The following is a 22,374-nucleotide window of genomic DNA, read 5'->3' as shown; positions in this document are numbered from 1 at the left end:
ACACACACACACACACACACACACACACAAACACACACACAAACGCACACACAAACACAAACACAAGGTGTCTGTGAATTGTGGGTTTTCCATAAACTTCTATGGTTTCATAATGACCAAACAATATTTTCTATCCCTAACATATCCCTAAACCTACACCTTACAGAAAACCTGCTGCACTGTTACACTTTCAGATAAATATAATTTAGTATTTTTTTAATATTTTTTGTTCCCTCATGGGGACCACAGACCAGTCCACACAATGTCAAAATTTCAGGTTTTACTACCCTTGTATAATAATACACAATGTAGCATAAACATTTACAAAAACTCATTACAGCCCAACTAACATCTAACATCCAACAACGCTGAACACACTCATAAAAAGAGTGAACAAACCACCAATGTATAAAAGTAAAGGAAGTAGGAAAGACATAATTCTATTACTATTAATTACCCCTAAAATACATTTAAATGTCTTCTTGTTCAGTAACTTTGTATTACATACTCATCTCCTGAAGAACGAAATATATACAGGTGAAGAAGAAAGCAGGTACAAGAAAGAACTGATCAGCTACAAAGATGTAAACACTTTTCACCAAAAATACCAGACAATAAAATTATCTTATAGGATCAACGTTCTGCATTTCATGTTCATTAACAGAGAGCATGATAAAGTGCTGGTTCAATCAGTGGCTTTCAGTCAGTTTAAGACCAGGAAACAGGCAGAAAACAGACTGAGAGAATGAGAGCAGAAGCTGCAGAGAGAGGAAGTAACAGATGGAAGGAGAATGAAAGAGCGAGTGACCTTTTGTCGGAGCAGTTTACTGCGCACACGGCCCCACAGTTTGGCGCCGGTGTTGGTGTGTCTTTTGATGGCTGAAGGATCGTCCACGCAGCAGTGCTGCTCCACACGCTCACACACCGAGTTCAGATTACAGTCCGTCACCACGATCTCTGTCATCCTGACTGTTTCTCTCGCAGCCGCACACGAGGAAAGAGAAGGGGCACTGACCCCAGAACACCAGTAGAACGATTCCCAACGGTAAAACCAAACTCTTCCCAAATTCTTCACAGCAAACTGATTAAAAATATGTTTTTAGAAAATAAAACTATTTTTTCTTGGAGTTCACAAGACAAAATTATTCACTTTTTGTGTCTCAAGTGCTCTCTGAAGATGGAGCGATTAAAAAAACGATTAAAAATCAGCTGAGAAATGAACCCTGTGAAATAAAGGGCTCATTTCTGGAGGAAAGTAAACATTGCCATGCTTTTGTCTTTTCTCAGGCTTAATAATTGAACTATAGATCCTTCAGTGGATGTTAAAGTAATTCTCTCCTCTGTCAGTATTTCTCTCCTACTGCTCTCTCCTGCGCTCTTCTCAACATCTGATCTCCACAAAACACAGAGACCGAGAGGAAGAAAGAGTGGGAGGAGAAAAGGAGAGAGGGAGGGAGTGAGGGAGAGAGGGAGTGGGTTAGTTGATTCCATCACCAAGCAGTTTTTAAGTCTCCAGATGCGAGACGGAAGGGGAGGCATTCTTTGTGTGCTGAGTTACCTCAGTATCTCACAAAACGAGTCGAGAACATTTAACGCCCAAATGAAAAAAAAATTTATTTAAAGAAATTATGTTTTGCATGTAGAAAATAAAGCCGTTTTTTCATTGAGACATTTTTATAACAAATTATATTCCCACAATCAGATCATTATCATCAAATAAATTAACAAACAAACCAGCTGTGATGTGTAATGCACATTACATGCAAAGTAGGGGTCGACCAATAAGTGTTTTTCAGGGCCGATGCCGATGTCTGGTGTAAAAATTTAAATTTACACACCTTTAGAATGACAAAAACTTTCTTTAAATGCTTTCAAATTATTTTATCGGCAAATCGGTTTTGAAAATGACCAATACTGATAACCACAAAAATGCGTAATATCGGTGCCGCTAATCTGTCGACCCCTAATGTAAAGCATGTGTAGAGTAAAACTGCATTTATAATATGCAATACAATTCTGGAGTGTATAATTTTTTTATACAAAATTAATACTTTTCATCAAAGATTCACTAAATTATTTAAGAGTATATTACAAAAAAATTCCATTTAAGATAAATGCTGTTATTTTAAATTTTCATCGAAGGATCCTGAAATAAGCATCATGTTTTTTACTGAAATATTAAGCAGCACAGCTGTTTTCAACTACCTGGTCTCATGGCATAAACGTACCTGGGTGCACTTTTTAGCGAGACGCGAAATACGTACCAATAAGGCGGTAAAACTCAGACGCCTTTTATTCCTTTTCAAACTAATTTACAGAGTTTTGATTAAGCGTAAATTTTTGCACAACTACTTGAAGAATATCAAGTTATGACTTCAAAACGATATTAATATGCTGGGAAATTTGAAAACTGATGCTTTTAAACGTTAGCATCACACATATTCAGCTTCATATCTATGGGTTTTCATAGACAGTAGGTTTGTTCGGTAGCTCACGGAGTACGGAGACGTACTTGAGAGCTGAGGAGCTCCGGTTCAAATCCTGTGTAACTACGGTTTCGACAAAACAGTTTAAATCTGCATATAAGCATGGTTGCATCAACAAATGCGTTTTTATATCAGTTTTGCATGTCAACACTAGTGTTCACAGTGAACACAAACACATTTCATCATCAGACACTACAGAAGCAGAGAATGTGCTCTGTAACAGTAATCTCTGCAGTGTGTGTCATTGGGAGCCTGAGGCAGCCATGTCTTGTGGGTGTTGGTGTATATATGTTGGTTATGTAAGCAGGAGTGGGACTGTTCTACATCTTCTGTCCTCATGCAAGTCTCTAGAGCCGCACGCAATGGTTGCTACCAGGTAATTTCTCTCTGCTTCCTTCTCTCTCTTTCCATTTGTCCTCACGCCACCTTTCCTCCATCCAAATCTCATTTATATTGCATAAGACCCAGAAAAATCACTGTATTACTAGTTCTTTGTGAAAACCTTACAGGTGCTGCAGGAGCTGTGCCTGGTGTATGTGAAGATCAAACGGGTGCACTTAAAAATAATGCGGTACTAGTGCCGCACCATGCACCTAAGCGCATCCAATTACCCAGGATTCATCTGAATACTCCATGTTTCCAGGCCCCCACGGAATCAGCATCTACAAAACCCTGCAGCACTTTCAAATACAAAAACTTCACAAAGATCCATGTATTCCCTGCTTGCTGCATGCTAGTTTATTAAATATTTTGTTTAATTTGATTATGCTTTCAGCTACCAAAAATAACTAATCTCTGTGTAAAACATTTTAAATGTATTAGAGAGATTTCCATATATTAAAATCAATGCAGAAAGTGGCTCGGAATATCACAATAGAATGGTTAAGATTGAAATCACAGTGGCCAATCTTTCCAATCACCTGTAGGAAAAAGTTCCAGTTTAACATAGTCAAGCTGCTGTTGATTTGTTGCTGGTTCAAGGCTGTCTAACAGCTCTAACTAGCATTATTAAGACTGTATTTCAATTCAAACTCAGCCTTACCAACTCACAATTCCTCTGATAATACATTCTATCCATTAATATTAGTGTATTTTTACATGAACTAAAAGGACCTTACTGGTAAAAAAAAAAAAAAATGTATAAGCAAAGAAATCTGAACTGAAAGTCACTTCAGATAATATTTTAATTTTGGCTTCAGCAATAATATAAAATACAGCAACAGTTTGCCCATATAATATCACATTTTCATCTCTCACAGTATAAACTGGTCTAAGTATAATATAAATCCATTTACATATTTATGTACTTAATACAAATAGCCTGCAATTGTACTTTTAGCATACTAAACTGGAACTGATTTTGTAATTAATGCACTGTAATTGTGCAGAAAGAGTGCTGAAGTATATTTGATATTTGCAAAAGTGAAACTATTGCAAGATATACTTCAGGTATAAAGGGGGTCATCAAATATGATGGTCCCTGATTTAAAAAAGTTTAAAGCCCTTATCTAGACTATATTGCAACAGCTAAAGACCATTAAGTGTTGGCTTTGACTAACTAGAAATCATGTAAAACTGGCTACCATTAAGAGAATCCTTGCTCTCTGTAGTGTGTGTGTGTGTGTGTGTGCGTGTGTGTTGTGGGTTTGTGTGTACTAAAACATATGGAACAATGATGAGCTATGACCTGAATATATGATAACATTACTGACGTTTGCATTCAGAAATGTGCTAATGCTGATATCTTCAGATTATAGTTCTATCTCAGTCTGACACAACACTGATAAAGAGTGAATTAAAGGCAGATAGTGGCAGTGAATGTCTGACACGCAGTGGCACGTCCTTGGATAGTGAAAATCTCAACACATGCTTTTAGCTTTGACATTTCACCACTTCTTTCTGAGAGCAACATAGTGACAAAAAAAAAACACAGGGAAGCATGCCAGATTCAAACCTGAATTTCCCAAATAAGCACCAGAGCTCAAAGTGTTCACTGTTAGGCCAAGGTTCTGTTAATAAAGTAACTCTTGGAAAATTCATTCGAATTTTTATGTATTCCTTCTTTAGATAAAGACCAGTGCACAGCATACTAAATAGCCTCCAATCTGAGGGCATGGCTTTGGCCCAAGTGCTTGCACACGAGGCTTCAAAGAAGACATAATGGGCCAAAAGGAGACAGAGGGATTGAAACGGCTGTGGCGTCAGTGATATAATTACCGATTAAGATGCACTGGGTGTTCTCGGCAGTTTGAGCGGTCTACCTGTCTTTCTCTCTGCCTCCAGAGGGTTGTGGTAAGAGGGCATGTAAGAACACTGCGACTGGTTATTTTTAAAATGGAGATAAAATGCAGTGGACTCATTCGGGCTATGCGTCATCGTTCCGAGGGAAGAATGTTTGGGAAAAACGGAGAGGCGCTTTAGAATGAGGCAGCAAGGCTTAACCATGTTTTAAACACGTGTTATGGGATGTTTTAACACTGAAACCCGTTTATACCATAGTACACCTTTTCTCAAGAAGCATCATGCCCCTTTACAGCCAAACAGATTTAGAAAAAAACATTATTTTTATCTTAAAGGGGTCCTATATGCCACTTTACAAAGTTTTGATTTGGTACTAGATTAGGTTTTCATGCTTGTTTATTCCAAAAGCACATCGTTTTGCACATATTTTACATTATTGTGGCATCTCTCTTCCCAGTCTGTCTCTAACGCCCAGTTTAGTTCCTGTTTTAATGAAACTCCTCCTTCTTAAATAAAAAATGTGCTCTGATTGGTTAGCTGCACATACATACATATACACATAACCCAGATAGTCCTTGCTCACTAATGCTTTACACGTATACATAGAACCACAAACTTGTCTTATTGTCTTTTCTTGTCTATGGCATCAAGCGAGTCAGGACTGCTTCTGGTGCACCCTACAAAAAACTAAAATAGGTCTTCCATAGGAAAGTAGAGCAAAATAAATAAATAAATTGAGTCGACTTTAGTATATAAAGGGGATGGTAAGTGCTTTAGAAGGGCTCTCTCTCTTTCATCTCTTCAGAAATGAGTGACAGTGATGCTCATTAAACAGGTGAAGCTAAAGGCTGAAAGAGGGAGTTTAGATGAGGGCAGACACTCTATTCTCTTGCTTTTCTCTTTCTTCTCTGTCAGAGACTGGCTTACGACAACAATACGTGAGGGAAGGGAACGTTTTCATCTCACAGCCGTTTTTCTTTTCTTCTCATGTTTGAGGCGACGTACTGCTCTATGTAGTTTTCCATTACACTGGTTGAAGGTGATAGGCTTCCCACAGCCCTATTTAGGACAAATGATTTGGAGAATTTATGAATGGATTGATTGATGAGGGGCTTGTCTCTGAGGGCCTTGAGATATCTACAGGTGGAAGTTTAGCAGTGGATGAAGCAAAGATCACAATGGTGTTTGAACTTACACCAAAGTCACTAGTTATTCATGGATGTAATGACTACATCTGAATGAGGCATTTTGACCAAAGCCACACACATAAAAACACAAAAAGGGGGTGGCCCGATAACCATAAGCTTGTCTTAACCACATAGGTCCATTTTCAGATGCTACTTCACAGTAATCCCAAACATACTGCTTATACTGACTTCATAATCACAGAAGATAATAATGTCTGTTTACAATAAGAGCTCCAGCTTTGGGGAAAGTGGGGCGAGGAAATTATATGGACTTTACTGTGTGAAGAAGTCATCTGGGCATGTTTTAAAATGTAGATGGTCTCACGGGCATTACACAGAGAATATGTCTAGGTTTATGCAGACACATCATGGTTTACCGTAGACCAAATCAATGTGGAAACTACAGATACAGTAACAACTATAAGACATCAATAGTTGATGGGTTTGGTGACAGTGTTTAAAGGGCATTTAATTCAAAAAGTTGTATTTATTTGATCAAAAACACAGTAAAGTTTTTTCATCATTCAGTTATCACCATCACTGCTTAAAACAATTATTCTGCTTAATATTTTTGCCGAAACCATTATCTTCTTTTTCAGGATTCTTTGATGAATAGAAAGTGTAAAAAAAAACATTTAATTAAAGGGGTCCCATTATGCTTTTTAATTTTTTGAATTTTAGTCAGTGTGTAGTGTGTATGTTTGGGCATAAAAAGATCTACAAAGTTACAAATCTCAAAATCCGCTCCAAAGGGAGATATTTCATATAAAAAAAAATCCCTTTTCACGAACTACAACGAACGGCTCGTTTGGACTACAGCATTGTTTTCCGGTGTTTGTGATGTCACAAAGCGTCCCATTAGAATATCATTAAAATAAATCCCGCCTATGGAAATTTGAATGGTTGGGGGGTGGGGAGAACGCTTGGTTGAGCACTGCACATTTCAAAATCGAAACCCGGTGCGGGTGTTTTTATATCACTATTTCTGAAGGAAACCGACTGTCTTCAGAAAATGTTGGATATCATTTTCATTTCATCTTGCATGTAATGTCTGATAAAGCAGCAGAGCTCTGTTTTGTGTACAGGGTTACCGGGGAAACCTCTATCTATCCCACTCCAACAGCACCTCCTGCTGGCAAATAATTCATTTGCATATATTTGCCGAAACAAATAGTGTAAGTCTGTGGGACTATGGTATAAATAAATTCAACTGTATAACAGTTTCACTGCAATTCATGTTATGTTAGATTTGAAGAACAACAAAACATAATACATTACCGTTGCACTTATCTGTACATAGTTAATGCACTTATTTTTAAGCTGTTGTTGACATCCTTTCTAAAACGTGATTTAGCCAAAGAAACAACAACAACAACGTTACCACTTTAATATGTCTTGCAATATCCGTGCGTGCAAAGGTTCTGCGCGATCCTCTTGTTCAATATTCTCGGGGTCTGAATTGATATGGCAATATTGATGAACTTACTGCTTTGGCAAGGGGCGGGGTAGTACTGAAACACTGTCTAAGCTGTTCGCCAATCACAACGCACTGGGAAAGCTAACCAATCACAACACATTTCGTTTTTCGGAAGGCGGGCCTTCATCAAACCTGGAACTAATCGAGCCGTTTGTGCCAGACTGGGGAGAAAGGCATGAGGCTGGGGCACCAAGCATGAGAGCACGTTCTAGTACACCCCCAAAACAAAATCAAGACTTTGTAAAAGAGCATGATAGGACCCTTTTAAGTGGCTTTACTTTCACTTCTGATCAATTAAATGCTCCATTTTTTTTTCTTTAAAAAGAAAAAAAAAACTGTTCCCAAACATGCATATTTATGTGTCTTCATCATTTTAAAACAATTTAACATCCTAATATTTTAAACATTTTAAAATATTCCTTAACATTAACCTAAAATCTAGGTGATTTTCCACGTTTTAATCCCCAATTAAAAATGCTTTTAATTAAGCAGCTTCTGCTTTAATTTTTGTGGGATGATTTCGGATGGGTGCTACACTTATGCCACTGGAATACAAATGAACACAGAGAGCTGAAAACATGATGAGCAGAACTGCACAGATGTGGGTAATGGTAATAATGGGAGGGTTGGAGGGGGTTGGTAAAGGGGTGAGAGGTGTGTGTGTGTGTGTGTGGGGACATACTGGATGCTGTATGAGCCAACAATCAAAGAAAATACCACAGTATTACCATTTGGGATATTTTTTGACACTACGAAGGATGTAATGGCACAGTATTCTTTAAAGTAACTTAAAATACAGAGTAAATACCATAAATGAATGTGGTGGTTATTCATTTCTGTGGTGTACATCAAAATACCACAGTATTACCATCACTGCCCCATGGCAGAATGTAGAATTTCAAGATTTAACACAAAATCATTTTGACATGGATCTGCTACTGCACAGATGCTGAAACACTGTGTCTGTGAATCAGAAAGATGCTGAATGGATGGAGGGGGGTGGAGGAATCAAGGACAGAAAACAGGATCGGGGCTCCAGCCTTTCATGTGAAGGGCTGAGGGTTGGGTGGGTGTGGGTGTGTCCTGAGGGAACTAGGGGGGCTTTGAGTGCATTAGCAGACCCCGCTTTCATGTCCGGAGAGCAGAGCCTGTCCCACATCAAACCCACCCTAATGATGGTTTTAAGAACAAAAGCAGCTCCACAGTTATCATACATTACCTCTTTCTGCACATGTGTGTGTGAGTGTATATATGTGTGTGTATGCATGCAGCACCTGAGGGGCAGGAAAAGTATTAGAGCACCTTGACAGATCCGTAGATGTTGCCAGGGTGACTGTGTTTGCACTACCATATCCGCTTTAACTGAATCAATATTCAGAGCAGCCGCACTCTGATGTACTGCAAGAGGAAAACTGAAATTTAAGAACAGCTCTGATGCAAGCATCATTAGATTTGCAGCAATCATTTTAAAGACTAACAATGACCTTAATAACAACAACAACACAAAATACACTTGTCATCTAAAGACTACACACAAAAGCAGTCTTTGAAATGTCACTGTAGCATTTGTGTGTCAGTGTGTTTTCGCTGAACTCGGCAGATTGTCCCAGTTTTATCTCATTTGAGTGTCACGTGGATGATATTCGTCTGATATTCCACAACAATGATTAAGATTCCTAATATTCCACAAGGGGAATTCTGGGTCAATCTTATGAAGAAATACCTGGGTCATATTTCTAAATCTAAAGATAAATAAATAAAAAGAAAATGAAGCACATTTAAGAAGCTATTTTAGCATGAATTAATTGTAGCACAATGTATAAATATTTTACTAGAAAACAAACTTATAAAATATATTTTCACATATACTACTACAGTTTATCAATGTACATACAGTATACAGCATATTCATGACACTATGATGAATGTGTTCAAAATATGAATGTGACAGAATCCATGCACAAATTGTACAAAGGCACATAAAAATAGCTTTAGATCAGTGCTTCCCAAACCTGTCCTGGAGGACCCCTAGCCCTGCACATTTTGAATGTCTCCCTTATCAGACACCCAATTCGTATCTTGCAATCTCTACTAACGAGCTGATGAGTTGAATCAGGAGTGTCTGATAAGGGAGACATACAAAATGTGCAGGGCTAGGGGTCCTCCAGGACAGGTTTGGGAAGCACAACTTTAGATCAACTTAGATTTTATTTTTGATTAGATTTAGATTTTTTGATTAGATTTAGATTATGTTAATTTTACTTTAAGCTTTAGTTATTTTGCTGTGCTTTTAAAAATATGTTATTTGTTTTTAATATTTCTATTTAGCTTATTTTTATTTTTTTATTTTGCTTATTTTTATTTTATTACAGTTATATACTTCGTCATTTTAGTACTTCAACTTTCAGTCAGTCAAGATTTCCAAATTTAAGTTTTTCATTTAACATTGGTATTCAATTTTATTTCAGCTTATTTAAATGAACAGTTTTAATAGTTTTATATATATTATATATTGTATATTGTATATATATATGTATATATATATATATATATATATACATACACACACACTGTAAAAAGAATTACAGTGCATTTAACATTAAAAGACTGTAAAAATGCTACAGTAAAAACCTGTTAATGGTTAACGGTAAGTTCCCCTACTATATACGGTGAAAAACTGTATTGGACATTACATGTAATTTTACGGTAGCATAACGTTTTTGGAAGTGGAAAAAGTACATATAATTTACAGTGAATAACTAAATTGACATTCCCAGAATTCCCTGTGTTGCATTTCCAAATTTTATGTTTTAAATTGAAATAAGTGAAAGTGAAAATGAAGTGACATACTGCCAAGTATAGTGACCCATACTCGGAATTCGTGCTCTGCATTTAACCCATCCATCGTGCACACACACAGCAGTGAACACACACACCGTGAACACACACCCGGAGCAGTGGGCAGCCATTTATGCTGCGGCGCCCGGGGAGCACTTGCTCAAGGGCACCTCAGTCGTGGTATTGAGGGTGGAGAGAGCGCTGGACATTCACTCCCCCCACCTACAATCCCTGCCGGCCAGAGACTCGAACCCGCAACCTTTGGATTACGAGCCCGACTCTCTAACCATTAGGCCACGACTTCCCCTTAAGTAACTAACACAAAAGGACTTCAATAGTTTGGTATATTAACATTATACCAGTTAATGAAATTACGGCATTTAAATATAAATTTAAGTTAAAACCGTAAAACCTAAAATGTTGCTACTGTATTCTTTTACAGTAAAATTCTTGCAACCACAGCTACCGTTTTTTTCCAATAATTTCACAGATTGTTTTGTTCACTGTAGTTTAATAGCCCACAACTGACTCTCACGCAGTCAAAGTGTCTAACTGCAGCGCTTTGATACATATGGCTAGAGTAATGAAAGGAGAAAACTCTCTCACATTCTCTTTCTCTCAGAGGAAATCCAATAACCCTTGAGATCAAGCAGTTTCCCCTTTCTGAATACCATAGAGACAGGCAGAGGTAAACATCCTGCCAGAGTAAAAGAGGTATGAATGGAGAGACAGAGCAGATGAGTTTCTGTACAGTTACTGCTACAGTACGTATACAAGGAACATATATGAGCTTACAGCTGATCTCGCATCAGCTGAAGTCTACAGTACGGATCATCACATGCAGCAGGGGTTCGTGTCATGTCATGTCGGGCATTTATCAGATGGTCTCAGGGGGTGTGTGCTGGTTCTGACATGAGTGTGAGCGGTGTACCTTGACTGTGGGGTGAATCAGGTGCGTGTAAGAGTGGACACTGATGTGACAGGTGTGTGTGCTGTGACCTATTTCCAGACAGATGGAGGCAGGAAGCAGAGTTCAGAGATTTTTCAGAAGTTAATAATTCAGTCTCACACCAAAGAATAGGCACAGGAACTGTCTGTCACCGAGGGACTGAGAGACAGAGAAATAAAGGCTCTGTTCCAAAACCTAGTGAGGTCCCTGTAAAGATGTGTTCATGCCGACAACTGTTAAATCACTGGAGTTGCTATAATAAATTATTAAAATAAAATTTGCACCCCACACACTAATACACAGCACACAATCTATTGGGAGTAACATTAATTTGTAATGATACTGGAAAAAAATATAAAATGACATTTTTCTCCTAGCCTTTAGCAAAGCATTCTGGGATTGCCTTACCCCAATGCTGCCTTAAAATTTGGTCATAATGCGTTATCTTCAAAGGCAGCATAATACTGTTGCAAACCTTTTGGAAATGCCTTCACATCAGGAGTGTACCTTAAATATAGGAGTAGGGAGCTCACTAGGATTTGGAACAGAGCCGCAGACACAGAGTGATACAAACATAGAGTGAGCATTATCTGTGATCACAGTGAGCAGACCCAGCCATTAGCATGTGAAAGCTCATATAAACACAATCAATATCAAGCCTGAAAATACAAGCCATACATTCACATAATGAGCTTCTCCACGGAGCCGCACACGGCGCTAACATCATTACAACAGTGCCGAGGAGAGAGAAGCATCCTGAGGCGTACAGCGCACACATAACATGGTAATATCCCGCGTGTTTATCTGTCTCTCTCAAATAAACACACTTTAGTCAGGGTGTTGAATGATTACACTGAGGAGAGATTTTAGACATGACTGCTTGTGATATCATGCGGTAAAGTACAGAGATATCAGAAAATATGCTGTCTAGTTATCAATTGTTTTTTGTTTTTTAAAGAAGCTGGATGGTGCACATACATAATCTAATGCTAGCAAATGATATGTACAGTACACAACATCTGAACTAAAGTTTCACAAAATAGTTCTTTATTATTCACAAATAATGGTTTTGTTTTTTTAGATGACTTTTTGTTATGAAGCAGGACATCACTTTTCATACATGTCCACTGTAGAGGATACCAGGACTTAAAGCATGTTTATTACACATTTTGGGAGACACATCAAATGAATAGGGAAATAAATTATATTTCAATATCCCTATGAAACATTAGATATTATTCTGAAAATCTTGCCAATTATTACTTCCATTATTACACTTCTTTATTCAAATTAATATGTAAATTAGATACAGTGTATACCTGTAGATACATTGTATATAATGGGAAAACCCTCTTATGGCCGTTTTACACATATTACAATTAGCAAAATGGTAAATCAAATAATTCTGTTACATATTTCATAACATAGTTGAGAATCATCTTTATAAGAAGTTTGATGGTGATTTAAAAAAAAATTCATGTCTATTTATGTAATTTTTTATAAAAAAATTTAATCACTGGTGTCTTTTACAGAGGACATAGCATAATATATGAATAAAATATCATTTTTCAAAATTGTTATTTTTCCATTTTGAAAAGACATGAAAAAATACAAAATTCAAAATCTTTTTTTTTCTTCTTCTGGGTCCCAGGAGGATACACACACACACACACACACACACACACACACACACACAACTGTTCTGGTTTGCAATCATTGAGTTAATTTTGTTGTTTTTTTTTAATGTGGAAAGTTTTTTTAATGTTTGAAAAATGTAATTTATGTCCACTGAGGCTGTATTTACTTGATCAAAAATACAGTAAGAGTAATATTATGAAATATTATTACTATTTATATAAAACTGTTTTTAGATGAATATATTTTAAAATGCTTTTTTATTCCTGTGATGGTACAACTCCATCTGTTTTATATCTATAGCAAAATGAGTCCAAACTTGCAAAAGGAAACACTTTCACACAGGACCCACATTATCTCTCTTTTGCACATCATAAGATGCAACATTTAGGCAGATTGATTCCTTCATGAGAAAGACAGCAGTGATTTAGAAAGAGTTTATGAGGACGACCCCCTGTGCCCAATCTGTCCTGCACTTCCTCGGTAATAACAGACACAAGTGCTGAAGCAATCTGCAGGGGACAGGAATATATGAAGCTGCGGGTTGGGGCTTGTATGGAGGCTGACAGATACTCCAAATGATACAGACTGATGTGCAGTGAAAAAGATAAAGTAAGAAGGGAAAGAAAAATAAGAGGACTAAAGAATGAAAAACACACTGTGCCTATGTTCACACAGTGGGTGAGCAGTGGATGACACTAACTCTGTGTGAATATGTGTGATTACCAGCCACTTACTTATCTCTGTTATGCAACACCTGATTTAAAGACTACATCAGCACACGCTCCACTTTTCTTCATACAGGAGTGCTACACACATATACACCTACAGATATGCTCCTTAGTTGTTGTGCAGTGGCACTAATAACACTTAAATGTGGCATGATGTCTATTATGTAAGACAGAACTGCAAAAAAAGGAAACCGAAAGAACCCTGCCGAGATGTGGGGAAAAAATCCAGGCTTAAATACAGCTAAGACAATTATAATTACCTAGTACAACTTTTCATTAGAGCTAGGGTTTTCAATAGGGGGTCCAACAATTATAGTTTCACCTCAAACTAATTTTAGTGAATAAATTCAAATACAAAATAAAGTTATGTATGAGTTTCTTTCTTCTGATGAACACAAAAGAAGATATTTTGAAGTTGGTAACTCAACAGTTGATGGTAGCCATTGACTTCCATACTATTTTTTTCCATATGGAAGTCAATGGCCAGCTGCTACCAACATTTTTCAAAATATCTTCTTTTGTGCTCAACATAAGAAAGAAACTTATAAAGATTTGGAACAATTTGAGAGTGAGTGAATGATGACAGAATTTACATTTTTGGGAGAACTATCCCTTTAACCCATGTATTTCCTTTATAAAATGGAAGTGCGCATACTGTAAAATGAAGTGCAAACGATGTTCCCAACGCTATCTCACGACCAATTCGTATGTATTTTATGAGGTGGCTAATTCGTACGACCTCACTCGTACGATTTGTCTAAACCCCAGTGACAGGTTTAGGGGCAGGGTTAGGTGTAGGTCATTCGTACAAATTCATACAAATTGTGCAACTTGTAAAATACGCACGATTTGGCAAAAATCGTATGAATTTGTATGAGTGAGGTCGTACGAATTCGTACATTTGTCCACCTCGTAAAATAGTTTGCCATGAGATCGGACTGCTGTTCCTTAATCTGCTAATCATATTTTATCGAACAGAAAGAACTAGAATGATAATCCAGGGCATCCATCTTAAAAAACATAATAAACAGATGCTGACAATAAAATACAAACACTTGCCAGAGTGAAAAAACTATAGTTATAATCAGGGTTTGAAATTAACACCCGCCAAATGCGGGTAAAAATCAGCTGTGGCGGGTAATGTTGTCAAATCACTAGCCAATTTGGGGGGGGTTACTTTTCGTAAGCTATGTTCACTCATTAATGTCTTGGGGAAGTTCATGCAAGCAAAATCTGCGCAGATTTAGCGCAAATACTGAACTCGTGAGACATCATGACATTATCGAGTATATTGCAAAAACCAAACAAAACACACCTACAGAGTGCACTCATACGCGACTGTGATGAAATCTGGTTGGACTAACTTAGTGCGCTCATTTAGAGTGCGTTCTTTCACTGCATGATTCAGTCTATTAATATGTATTAAGAATTATCATATTTCAAGATAAGGGGGCAGAAAATGTATATATTTATATCAATTCATATAGTTAAATCAATATCACACGAAGAGTGCCGTTTTTTCTTTAAAAATCAGCATGTTACAAATGTGATATTGATTTTATTCAACAGTTCAATAAATAATAAGTTGATATCAAAAGACTTACGTTTTAGCCACCATATTTCCTGTTTTTGTGCTATTTCGACAACAAAAAATATATTTTTTAATATCTATAGTATTATAGTTTTGCGTCTCTGAGCAACTTGATGGTGTTTTGTTCCTGAATGAATCAATCAATCGTTTAAATGATTCGGTTCAATCGCAATGACTCACTTATTAACAGTGACTTGATGCCACCTACTGGTGATTTTAATTTCACATTTACAGTATCTTTTCATTTTTTAAATAATTTCAAATATCAGTATTCAACATTTCATGTTTAAAATATCAAAACATTATTTATGCATTTGTAACAGCAGGTTAAAGCATTGCATGTCCCTCTTAGCTGCATGTGTAAATACATCTAAATGCCACTTCATATGCATCTTCTGTAAAGATGAATTATTGATACTGATTTCATTTGTTTAGTAACAGCCTAAATGTATTATAATTGACTGATTAAATGTAAGAATTTGACTCAAAACATGATGCACACTTTTAGAAAAAAAAAAGGTTTTATTAAGGTAAAAATGCCCATAAAAGGTAAAAAATCTATTTAAACTTATTGGAAAAGATTAATTTCTATCACTGCTGTGAACTGACCACTGTTACGGTACGTGTGGTTGTGGATAAATGAATAGCGCTCGACAAAGGAATGAAGAAACAGAAATCTTTTAATAGGCTTCAACTCACTTATACCATTTATCGGAAATGACTATAATCTTTGTGTGTGTGTGTGTGTGTGTGTGTGTGAGTGAGTGTTTATACCATTGGTTCTCAACCTTTTTGATTCAAAGACCTCCCATTGTCCAACATAATATTCAAAGGTCATATTTAAAGTACTATTGTAATATAACAAAGCAGCTTGTTTTCCCATTTTTAATTATTAAAAATAATATTAATATACGTTCTTCGATAAAAACACTAGTTATTGAGGGATTTTTTTAGCCTTTTAATTTAGAGTTTGATTGTTTGAAACCCTCAGAAAGGGTTTTAGCATGCTAATGCTAACACTTTGATAGCTAAAACAGTCTCTCTGAGAAGCCTCTTTAAAAGAGGTTAATTCTAGTCAGACTAAATTTCAAACTTTTTTATTATTAAAAATAATATTGATATACGTTTTTCAATAAAAACACTAGTTATTGAGGGATTGTTTTTAGCATTTTAATTTAAATTTGATTGTTTGAATAAATCAACAACAATTTAGTAATTTCAATTTTTAAAAGTCATTCTGCAGCCCCCTTCAAAGTTTGCTCCAGCCCCCATGTTGATAACCAATGTTATAGACTACTTGAAAACATAATGTATACAATGTGTTCTAAAGTAAGAAGCAGGGTTTTTGCAGTTAAATACAGGAAACTAAATTACTTCTTAAAGCTATAAGTGAAATTAACTATTAAAAAATATCTGTAGGGATGATTAAGTTTCAGCTTCAATTTCAAGCTGAGTACATCAACATTCAAAATAAATGTAATAAATCATCGGTTGTGTGAAAGGAATGTGTGCTGTGATGACCTGGACTGTATCGTGGCGTTCCACAGGAATGACAGAAGTCCATAACAATGAGCTCACACAGTTAGAATGAAGGAATGATCTGGAAATCTATTCTCAGAAATTATTTTGATGTGCAAATCTGAGATTCTTAGCATAGCAGTCAGAAAATAGTGGACTGGTTATGGGTTCATCAGACACAATATATAAGCTTTTTAGTAATATATGATCATAGACTTACAATAAAATGACTGATACATATTCAGTAATCAGACTAATACCACACTATTTATACCATAAAATTATATAAAACATAGGTTTACTGAACATTTGTGACCCTGGACCACAAAACCAGTCTTAAGTCGCTGGGTATATTTGTAGCAATAGCCAAACATACATGGTATGGGTCAAAATTATCCATTTTTATTTTATGCCAAAAATCATTAGGATATTAAGTAGAGAGGATATCCATGAAGATATTTTGTAAAGTTCTTACCGTAAATATATCAAAACTTCATTTTTGATTAGTAATATGCATTGCTAAGAACTTCATTTGGAAACTTTAAAGGCGATTTTCTCAATATTTTGACTTTTTTGCACCCTCAGATTCCAGATTTATAAATAGTTGTATCTCGGCCAAATATTGTCTGATCCTAACAAACCATACATCAATGGAAAGCTTATTTATTCAGCTTTATTCGGATCTACACAGAAAAATTGACACTTAAGACTTGTTTTGTGGTCCAGGGTCACATTTTATAAAAATACCACTGGTCACAGTAGACAATGTGAAAGCCTATAGTAATAATTCTTGATATTTACTGTTGAAGTCAGTGGATTTGTTATAAAAGTTCTGCTTTGATATCTGTACTGATGGTTCTTTAACAGGAATGAATTTAGTGATGCAACTTCTTAAAACGTAAAGCCTCCGAGTCGACGCTTTAAAAGAGGTTAATTCTCGACTAAAAAAATTCCTAAAACCCATCACAACTGTTATAGCACCACTGCTACAAATATTAACACTAAAATAACAGATAAACCCATCACTGAGACATATTTACATAGCTCCCAACATGGCCTTAAAGCTGTGTAAAGAAACCACAAAAGTTAATGTGAACTGTTTTACGATTCATTATTCAAAAACAGACCTTTACAAAAGCCTGTTATGCTGCCCTTTCTGTTACTCTCTCAGCCTCAGAAATTTCCACACACACATGGAATATTTTCCAGCAGCGTCCCACAGCTGGGATTCAGTAGTCGTAGCAAACAAGCGCCTTGAACTCAAAAAACTGCCAATCACCTCTCATCAGCACTTTAACTTCCTGCATGTGGTTATACAACCAACCAACTGCTCTAAGATCTGCTTGTAGACACATGCCAAAGATACAGTAACTAGTAGATTATACCCCCCCTCCCCATCCAGGTCTTTGATAACCAGATCTAGTTGATATGATGCAATAATAAGGTGTATTGATTCAGCTTTTGGTTCTTTGTGGTCCAGTAGCAGGTCTGAGAGCTTACGGTCAGCTGATTAAACAGATTGTCTTGTGGCGCCTCTAGAGTGTTTATTTGGGTCTTGACCCATTTGGATCAGATTTTCTTGGAGGAAAAAGAGACTTTAAAAAAAAAACCTTCAGAATTTGTTCTAATATACTGATATGCTGCTCAAGAAACATTTTTATAATCATTATTATTATTATTATTAATATTTAAAACAGTTGAGTACATTGTTTTCAGGTTTCTTTGATGAATAGAAAGATCCAAAGATCAGCATTTCTCTGAAATAAAAAGCTTTTGTGACATTATACAGTATACACAATACACTTCAAAAGCTCGGGGTCAGTATTTTTTTTTTGGGGGGGGAGGGATTATCGAAATTAATACTTTTATTAAGTGATCAAAAGACTAGAATGCTATAAAAGATTTCTATTTCAGATAAATGCTGTTCTTCTGAACTTTCTCAAAGAAACCTGAAAAATTCTATAGTCAGCTGTTTTCAATATAAGAATAATAATAAATGTTTTTGAGCAGCAAATCAGAATATTAGAATGATTCCTGAAGACTGGAGTAATAATGCTAAAAATTCAGCTTTGAAATCACAGGAATACATTACATTTTAAAATATATTCAAATAGAAAACAATTATTTTAAATGGTAAAAATATTTCAAAATTGTACTGTTTTGCTGTACTTTGGATCAAATAAATGCAGGCTTGGTGAGCAGAAGAGACTTCTTTAAAAACATGAAAAATCTTACTGTTCAAGCACTTTTGGTAGTGTATACTGCACATTTATCATATATATGCTTATAGGATGAAGATATAGAAATGAACCAAAAAATGTCCAATGTTACAAAAGATTATTTTTTTAAATTAACACTATTCTTTTAAACTTTCTATTCAAAGAATCCTGAAAAAAAGTGTGTCATGGTTTTCACAAAAATATTTGGCAGCACAACTATTGTTTTCAACTTTTTTACATGAATAACAGTAAGGCTATCACAGGACTAAATTAAAATAAATATTTTTACATTTTATGTAATATAAATTATTTAGATGTATTTATGTCTATATATACATTCTCTATCAAATAAATGCAGTATATACATGAAGAAAATGTTGTTCTGTAATGGCATTGGTGTAACAACCATTGCAGCCAAGTAAATTCAAAATCTCAATGATAAACAATAATAATCTCTTCATTGCATTAATTTCACTGAAAAACTTGATGACCTCTAAGACAACATTCAGACAGAGACACGTAAATCCCATGGTATCAAAGAAATTATATGTGGATGAGCCGAGGCGCCTGTACTGAAAACAAACCCTGGATATAGCAGGATGACGTAAACTGTTGTGACATCTGACGCAATGTACAGGCGACACCTAGACTGGAATCCTAGATTCATTACAGAGAGCGTCTTTATATCTGAAGAGAACAGCCTTCACCATATCAAACTTTATCACACACAAAATGTCCCATCATAAAACACCACCCACCTTAACAGAGCAAAGTTACAGTAAAACAACAAAAATCAAAGGGAGTTCAAAAGCTTTCTTTCTCAAACCTAAAATCTACAGCTGAATTTCTGTATGAGTGAGTCTGCAGGAATGAGAAGGAAGTGACATTTAAAGGTGAGGGAAAATGTTCCTCTGACATTTCTGTCAAACTCCCTTTCGGAGTTACACTGATTTGTGTTGTGAAGAAGGGGATATTTCCTGTGTCAGCTATTTCCATCGGGGGACTAGATAATGATGTCTGGGTCATGAATGAGGGATGTAACCTTTCCATAACTCTCGCTCTCTGTTGTTATCCGTTTCTCTCTCATCATGTTTTGGTCATCTTTAACTGCCAATCAGCTCAATTGGTGAATCTCACAAAAAAACTGGGATGAAAAATCTCTGTCATATTTAACCCCCAAATCACCCTTCCCATTGTCAGTAGCCTACTATAAAGCCAAAATATCAATATTATTACTCATGTCTCTAGAATTCTCATTTGGTTTCCCTTTGGAACATCTTTAGTAATGACAAAGTGTTTAAATATAAGCTGAAAGTTCTTCAGGGATCCCATTCTTTTTAAAATTACATTATTTTTCCAGAGTTTTATAATTTTAAGGATTTTAAGAAAATTTCTGCTCTAAAAAAAATATTTTAGAACTTTTCTTTTTTCGTATATTCTTGAAAAAACACTTAGTTTGCTGAAGCCCCCTGGTTGCTCTAATATGAAAAAAACACACACACATAAAAAAAAAAAAGATTAAGGTTTAAAAAAATATTATTTTTAATATATATATATATATATATATATATATATATATATATATATATATATATATTTTTTTTTTTTTTTTTTTTTTTACATTTCTCATTTATAAGATCTATGGTAAACAATTTATTTTATCAATATATATATATATATATATATATATATATATATATATATATATATATATATATATATATATATATATATCTCTATATATATATATATATCTCTATCTATATATATATCTATATATATATATATATATATATATATATATATATATATATATATATATATATCTATATATATCTATATATATATATATATATATATATATATCTATATATATCTATATATATATCTATATATATATCTATATATATCTATATATATATATATATATATATATATATATATATATATATATATATATATATATATAGTATTCTTTTGGGGGTAAAATATCACCCAGACGACAGAAACTACATAAGACTGACACAAAATGTAACTTTCGGTCAGCCTGCTGCTTTAACTCAGGAAATGACATTTGAGTGTGTAACAGACTCAAATAAGAGCTGATCTTAAAGGGAGACTTGAGGGAAAATGACAGGTCTATAAACTCCACTGCATGTGTGCGTGTGTGTGTTTTATGGAGGTCAACTATGAGTTCATGCAGAATTCAAGATTGTTCACAATGGATAAGTTGATTGTCTTTTACAAAAAGCCCTTAACAGTTGTGTCAACAGTAAATATATTATGGGCCGAGTGTGTGTGTGTGTGTTGTGTAAGTGATTTAAAGCAATAGCCTCATGGCTAAATAGTTCATCCTCATCCAGTAGGGCTGTAGCTACAGATAAGAGGCAGTTAAAGCCCATCTAAAGCAGCCCAGCGGCTGAGCTATTCACTGCGTCTCACTCGGCTTGAGTGAATAAGCATCAGAAAATGCTTGAATGAGGAAGTGTATGAAAACGCTGACTCCACTACCATTTGATGTCGTCACTTGAATGTAGCCGGAATATTTCAAGATTGGCCAAGGGGAATTATAGCAAATTAAAGCAAACCACACACACACACACACACACATACACATACATCTTATTATCTACACAAAATAATGTGTATTCCTTAGATCCCAAAGAACATCGGAAATCACATGGTGTTTCTGCTGTTACTGTACAACACATCAGCTATTGGTGCTGAGATAGCAGAAGTGTGATCTGATTGTGTGATGGTTCCCCGAGGAGCAGACAGTATTGATCAGACCTGACCACATGTGGACAACAGCCACTGTCCATAACCATGAACGCAAACACACATTACAGCCATGTGCAGGGATTCTGCAGGTATAAAATGTCCTTCTGCTGATTTCCAATTATCAATAATATATAAAAGTTATATTTTCTGAAAATTCTCAGCACTTCCACACAGGGAACTATATTGGGCACCATTGTAAAACCATGTTCTAAACCATGTTTGTGCAGCACTGCGATCACACAGCGAACACAGTAAAGTCGTCGTTCCACTTTCTCCAACTTTTTTGTACAATAATCACATTTCACCACATAGTGGAAGTCACATAGAACATTCAAACTGGTAGTGACGCCACATTATTCATCATGGTAAAAGGAAGGGATACATTTTTTGTAGGCCAAAACCTGGAAACTTGCCATTTAAGCACTTCTAATTCCATCATCAAGAAGTAAATTGTTGTTTTGAATGGGCTTTTAGTTAAATACCTGAAATAAGAACAGAGGTTAACACAAACTCAATATATTTTCACGTTTGTTCCACAATATAAATTACATCATTAATACCCCTTGTGATTCTTTTAAGCTTTTACTTGTCTTGAAAAAGGCCATTGCTAACAAGTGGATAAATGGGACAACAGAGGTTATTAGGGACATTAAATGTAATCGTGCCAAACAGGTAAACACATCTACTCACTAGTCCACTTACACAGCCTCGTTTCAGAATA

At 35.5% G+C, this 22,374-nt stretch overlaps 1 protein-coding gene across 3 annotated transcripts in view; it reads right to left on the bottom strand.

The window, feature by feature from the left end:
* The window catches only part of LOC306869178 (active breakpoint cluster region-related protein-like), a 186,076-nt gene that overhangs the window by 15,577 nt on the left and 148,125 nt on the right, over positions 1 to 22,374 (bottom strand). Inside the window, exon 1 of one of the 3 annotated variants that reach the window (XM_079415819.1) lies at positions 809 to 1,399. The exons of the other annotated variants lie outside the window; for them this stretch is intronic. Coding sequence (XP_079271945.1) covers positions 809 to 964 — 156 coding nt within the window. The 5' untranslated portion in view covers positions 965 to 1,399. Of the gene's footprint in view, positions 1 to 808; positions 1,400 to 22,374 lie in introns of those variants that run through there. 3 annotated transcript variants of the gene reach the window in all.

The sequence above is a fragment of the Barbus barbus genome, assembly GCF_936440315.1.
Source record: "Barbus barbus genome assembly, chromosome: 5".
Lineage (NCBI taxonomy): Eukaryota > Metazoa > Chordata > Actinopteri > Cypriniformes > Cyprinidae > Barbus > Barbus barbus.
This window is presented reverse-complemented; position numbering and strand designations above follow the sequence as displayed.